The 6,791-nt window shown below is 42.4% G+C and overlaps 1 protein-coding gene across 1 annotated transcript; it reads left to right on the top strand.

Annotated features, from left to right (window-relative positions):
* The first annotated feature begins 4,379 nt into the window (after positions 1 to 4,379).
* LOC135205160 (cilia- and flagella-associated protein 251-like) lies at positions 4,380 to 6,353 on the top strand. The gene is made up of 2 exons (XM_064235525.1): positions 4,380 to 5,346; positions 5,518 to 6,353. Exons 1-2 carry the CDS (start codon positions 4,380 to 4,382, stop codon positions 6,351 to 6,353), a joined length of 1,803 nt encoding a protein of 600 aa, XP_064091595.1.
* The last annotated feature ends 438 nt before the right edge of the window (positions 6,354 to 6,791 follow it).

The raw sequence follows: 6,791 nt of genomic DNA, 5'->3' as shown, positions 1-6,791 counted from the left end.
GGAAAGCAGGGCCCCTACACCATAGGCTCTATGCCTATAGGAAGGAGTAGGCACCCATGAGTGCCTCACAGATGTGCTAAGTGCCATAAATGCCAATGGCAGAAAATCCATAGTGGTCTTCTTAGATCTAGAAAAGGCATATGATTAGCCAATGCAGCAACCATCCTCTCCTCCCTAGTCAGAAAGAGGATCAAGGGCAACCTGCTTACATGGCACAAAAAGGATACATGCAAGACAGAGAAGCAAGAGTAGTGTTCCAAGGCAGAATGTCAGAATACTACTCTCTTGAAAACGGCACTCCACAGGGGGGCATTTCTAAGGCCCTTCTTATTCAATGTCCTTATGGAAAATGTAGCCTGTCTCGAGCTACCACAAGGAGTAGAGGTCTTTATATATGCTGACGATGTTTGCATCGTCAGCTCCGGCCCTCAAAGACAGCTCCAAAAGATGCAAGAAGCCTTGCAAAAACTTGAGGACAAGTGCACACAACTGGGACTCAAAATCAACAGAAATAAGACAAAAGCCATGGCAATAAAACATGATCAGAATCCACCCAACCTTCTACTGAAAGGAGATGTCATAGACTGGGTGGATAGCTACACATATCTGGGAGTCTGCATTGCAGATTCACTATCTCCTGAGAAGCAATACAGCTCCTCCAAGCAAAACAAAAATAGGGCTTAATGCCCTAAAGAAAATCACATCATTGCAAGAAGGTGCGACATACCACCTGCTCAGGAGGTTCTACATACAAACCATCAGAGCACAAGTAGAATACGCAGCACCAGTCCTGACAAATCTCAGAAAGGATCAACAGCAGAGGCTGGAAGTCATCCAAAACAACGCAATGAGACTTATACTTGGAGCCCCAATGTGGACAAGAATTTGTCTCTTGAGGGCAGAGACACAACTGCAGTCTCTCAAGCACAGGATAGGCCAAAGAAATATTGCCATTCTGTGCAAAACCATCAGAAACGACAGAAATGGACCACACAAAAACAAAATGCAAGCGTGTATAAACTTGCACGAAGAACTAGACCCGCCAAAAACCTATGCGTGCAGTATACTCCAGACACTGAGAGAACTGGGTATGCAGGACACAGTGAACACATAACAAAGGATGTCCCACCTGAGGGATACCAAAAACCACCTCCCTGGGTCGAAGACCCAATCCGGTATAACTTCACAATACTACGGCAAACAAAGCACTGTGCACAGCAGCACAAATGAAAACTGCAGCAGAAGAAGCAATCGGGAACACAGCAGCTTGAAACATATATTTACACTGATGGCTCAGTTGACACAGAAGCTCCAGCAACTGCAGCAGCAGTGGCTGCCCAAGACTTCAAAGGAAGCTGGAGGCTATCCAACAATGCCTCCATACTACAAGCGGAACTAATGGCAATCTTAAAAGCCTTAGAAAATTCCAATTTAAAAGGACACACAACAGTGCATATTGACTCCAAAGGAGCAATACTCGCTATCAAAGCGACAAATCCAAAAGAAAATGTGACACTGATAACAGCCATAAAATCATTGGCCAATTCACATCAAGCTGCTGGCAGGAGAGTCACACTAAACTGGATACCCAGCCATGTGGGAATCCAGGGAAATGATGAAGCTGACTTCCTTGCCAAAAGTGCCCTCAGCTGCAGTACAGTAAGCATAAAAGTGCAACCATCCATAACACACCTAAAGGAAATGGCAAAAAGCTATGCCAAACTCCAAGAAGAGAGTGAAGTACGACGTCACTACCTACAAGAGTCAAGGACGTCCAAGTGGTATGTGGATGTCACAAATCTAACGCCGCATGACATCACAAAAACAAACCACTAGAAAAACTCTCAGTCATCACACACAGATTAAGGCTAGGATACCTCTGCACCTGGCAAATGATAGGAAATGAGGGCAGGTTATGTCAGTACTGTGACCGAGAGGCAATCCAGCCCCTCGAACACTACCTACTAGACTGCCCAGAGACACAGCCTTACAGATCAAACCTAACTGAAATAGAGCTGACACCGGCACAGATCACCAGACACATCTTAAATAACATAGGGACATATGGGAATCTCCTAATGTCTCACCCACCTCCCAGGTAAAAGGATGAATCACACGGCATTTCTCCATAGACACATGGGAATCTCCTAGTGTCTTGTAAACAAAAACAATGAAAACCACACAAAGCACAAACCCTCTACTTCACTCGTTGCAATGGAGTCTTAAACATCTTTGGGGAGCATATGTATAAGTGTGAGTATGCATGAACATGTATATATACTATAATACTTGCTTAATGTTGGTTTGATATATATTGCAATATTTTCAGATGCTACACACATGTATATATATTGCGCCTAAAATGTTTATAGGTAACGCCTTCTTTCCCTCAAACTAAAACTCGCTTCCTTCTTCCTACTCAGCACTCTTCAGCTAGGCTGAGTCTCACTGCTATAAAACTTTCTCTCCTACTGATGGGTACCGTAAGGTTCAAAGGGGTTGCAATCCTGCCTGTCACCCTATTTCCTTTCCAAAACTAACCGCCAAAGCACTGTTTTTTGTATCTTTACAGATATTCCAGTTACGGGCTGCTCTAGGAGCAAGAGCCCGTGCCAGCACAAGGCTGGCTTAATCTCCAACAACAACAGCAACAACAGTCTGCTCCGATCCACTGCCGTGATCATACTCGGATGATACCGAGAGAAACGTTGGCCAATATATTAACTTATATTTTGACCTATTTGTTCATTTACTGTAACAAATAAATAAATCTGTGACAATTATCCCTGAAATTGACTGCTCCTGATGAGTAATATCGGCGCAATACTCGCCAGTTGTAATAGCAGAGAGAAAGCTATTATTAGAAAAATAGAGAAGACTATTTACAAGTTGAATGCAGCTGATGCAGCAATATCTTTCAATAAGACTTGTTTGAAAGAGGGTCTCCTTCCAATATATTATTATTATTATTATTATTATTGGGATGACTCGGATGCGTTTTGAAACCAGAAACATAAGCAACAATAAAGGCAAATTAATCATATAATAATATTAATAATAATAATCATCATCATCATAATGATAATAATATTATTATTATTATATGATTAATTTGCCTTTATTATTAGGCAACAATAAAGGAAAATAATCATCATCATCATCATCATAATAACAATAATATTATTATTATTATATTATTCTTGTCATCTCACTCTTAGAACGAACATAAACACCTAAGACGCATTTCCAGTGACAATATTAATAACAGATGCTTTTGCCCAGAGACAAAGGAAGGTCTTTAGAAAAAATTACGTCACAGATCAAGAATTAAGTCATATATTTCGCGATCAGAGAAGCAGCGTGGAAAAATACCCGTAGGTTATATTCATCTGGTGTCTTGAATGAATGGCTGAAATCAATTCAGAGTTTTCAGGTTTCGTGCTCTCTCTCTCTCTCTCTCTCTATCTATCTATCTATCTATCTATCTATCTTGCAAAAGTGTTTTTCGAATATGGAATACAACTATTGTTACATTTTTCGACAGTTTTACCCTCCTCTCTCTCTCTCTCTCTCTCTCTCTCTCTCTCTCTCTCTCTCATAGAAGTGAAGACTACTGAGAGCAAAGACTAAAGACATGATTATAAATACATACATACATAGATATATACATCTAATAAAAGGAGCCCATAAAAACGCCAAAATATAGAGAGAAAAATACTATAATTCAGAGACTTATCCTTTGACCTTATACCAGACCGTAAGAACAACCTAGACTTCATAGGGACTTTTGATAAATTCATATCTGACAAAAATTACAGCCGTGAAGAGATATGTTTAAAAAGGAGTGTTACTAAATGCTTTAACTGACCTTAATAATAAATATCCTGTTCCCCGTAGATTTATGATAGCCTTCCGCTCGCTAAAAAGCTTAGAAGAGGGAGACAGCAGTCTCTGAAATATAATATTATTTTCTCTATATTTTGGTTTTTATGGGCTTCTTTTATTAGATGGAATTCTGTTATAACAGAACATTTTTACCAGCCACATACGTACATATATAGAGAGAAAGAGGACCTCCATCCTTCCGTGAAGCCCATTCCGGAGTCCTTCCTGAAATGAAGACATTGGCTCCAGGAGCTCTCGCTCTCTCTCTCTCCTTCGGATCCCGAATCTGGCGTCCGTTTGAAAAACTAAGCATGGAGACAGCGAGAGTGTTAAATATATAGCATTGAATCATGTTTGCTGCATATTGCTTTTTGCTAACAATCTTGTACATCTTGTGGTGTGACCTGTACGCTTCAATCGTTGAGGACCTTGTAGCTTTGTTTGGGTCTCAATCGATTCATGTTGGCGCACAGGACACTAATATTCATCATGATATGGCGGATTCTGTTCATCCAGAAATCGTCGTGGAAAAATCTAACAGCTTTGGTACGCCAGCTTTTGCCGTCGCCATCCCTGGGATGGTATTGTTGGCAGGCTTGGCGTTTGCTGTGTACTGGTTTTACAATCTTTCAAGATCTCAAGATCGTAATTTGGCAGACATGGAAATGAATAATGAAGACCCCGAAGATGACGAAATGGACATGGACGAAGAAGCTGGACTAGAAGACAGTCTGGATATGGAAGAACTCTATGACACTGACGATGACTCAAATAATGACCTAGACGAAGTAGCTGGACTGGAAGACGGTCTAGATACGGAATTTCTCGAAAAGACTGACGAAGAGGCTGCACTTGAGGACAGTCTAGTTATGGAACTATTCGAGGACGCTGAGGAAACTGAGGAGGAGGAGGAGGAAGGTCTAGATACGGAATTTCTCGAAAAGACTGACGAAGAAGCTAGACTGGAGGACAGTCTAGTTATGGAACTATTCGAGGACATTGAGGAAACTGAGGAGGAGGAGGAGGAGGAGGAGGAAGGTATGGAGGAGCCTTGTCTAGAAGTCTACTTGTTGAGACAAGGACTAGAACAGATGGAAGAAGAAAAGCTGGACTTAGAGAAGGATTTGGATAACTGTAAAGATCTCGCACGTAAAATGGAAAACCTCTGGATGGGAGCTCAGCAAGAGATCGAACTGCTTCGACGTCAGCTAGTGGAGAAAGATCTACTCCTGGAAAAGAGAGCACAGGAGGAAAATGAAATGAACGCCAGAGATAGAAAAATCGAGAACCTGCTTCAGCGAAATGAAAAACTTGTAGATGAAAATGGGCAGTTGGAAGAGGACTTAAAACTCGCTTTAGCTGAAGTACAGAAGATGGAAGAGGTCGACAGAGAACAGCGGGAGAAAATAGTGGCACTGGAGAGTCACCTACAGGAGAGAGCCAAGGAGGAAAGCGAGATAGGTAAGGGTTCCTCCCCAACGAAGATGGCTGAGAAAGAAAGAGACTGGAACGCACTGTACAGGAGGGAGCAGAATCAGCCGCAAATTAAAGGAGGCTAAAATCTCAACCAGTTGCTTGATCTGGAGAATGAAGACTTCTGTAGGCAGAATGAAGCCTTGAGGAATGTTTTAGTTGAGATAGAAAGAGAGCTGGAGTGCACTTTGCAGAAGGGAGGAGAGCTCAGCCTCAAATTGAAAGAAAATGAAAATCTCAATCAGTTGCTTTACCTGGAGAATGAGGACTTCTGTAGGCTGAATGAAACATTAAGGAATGCTTTAGATGAGAAAGAGAAGGAAGCAGAGCTGCTGAAAGGATCCCTCGCCACTAAATCTAAGGAATTGGAGGAAGCTCAAGAGGAACGAGAAGTAACGAAGAAACGACTGGAAGAAACTGAACAGGATAATGTGACACTCCAAGATAACTTGGAAAGCGCTCTGCGTCAAGAACAGTGCCTCCAGCGCTTGCTAGATTGTCAGGAAGAAGACATCTTATCCCTGAGGAAGAAGGAGAGTGAAGCCCAGTTGGAAGTGCAGCGACTTCTCAAGGATTGCGAAGAGCTGAAAGAGGAGTGCCAAACACAGAGGGAAAATAGGATGAGAGACGAGAAGTGTTTCAGAGAGCAGCTACGAATACAGGAGGATGCTTTGAGAGAACATGACAAATACATGTTAATGATGCTCCTCCATGGAACCGCTCAGAGGAATTTCCAACTGGAACACATTGCACTAGAACATGAGCATGGAACTGCAGACGATACGAGTAAAAACGAGAAGCTGGAAAAGTGTGCTGAAAGAACAGGAAGGATAGACGAAGGGAGAGACGAAGACCCTTGTGAAAATGCACGCAAGGGAGAAGAGAAACAACATAGAGAGTTCTGCAACGCCCAGCAGGAGATGGAGCAGGATTACAGGGAACAGTGGGAGGGCCTCAAGCACATATTGAAAGATGTCATTAATGGAGATGAATGAAGAACTTCAGGAGCATTAGCATATACCCAGCATTTAGGGTTTGGATAGGCTGGAGGACAAGCTCTCAGTTTGAGAGCCAACAACTGTATGGAGGCTGGAGGACAAGCTCTCAGTTGGAGAGCCAACAGCTGTTAGGAGGCTGGAGGACGAGCTCTCAGTTTGAGAGCCAACAGCTGTTTGGAAAGCCAGAAGGCCACCAGGAGGTCACTAGAAGGTCACCAGAAGACATGGTGTAAGAATAATCTAGAAGACCGGCTCTGCAGAAAGTTAAGTATGCTATGTCCCTTGATGCAGACTTCTAATAGAAGATCTCTGTCAAAGCGGGCAAATAGTCGGATATCTAGATCTATTTTTGCAGATGTCTTCCTTCTGGTCATTCTGTTGAGTAATCTAGAACACTGGCTGCTGCCAGAAAGTCAAGTATGCTATGTCCCTTGA

This window comes from Macrobrachium nipponense, chromosome 48 (genome assembly GCF_015104395.2).
Source record: "Macrobrachium nipponense isolate FS-2020 chromosome 48, ASM1510439v2, whole genome shotgun sequence".
NCBI lineage: Eukaryota > Metazoa > Arthropoda > Malacostraca > Decapoda > Palaemonidae > Macrobrachium > Macrobrachium nipponense.
Note: the sequence above shows the minus strand (reverse complement) of the source record. Positions and strands in the feature narration are given on the sequence as shown.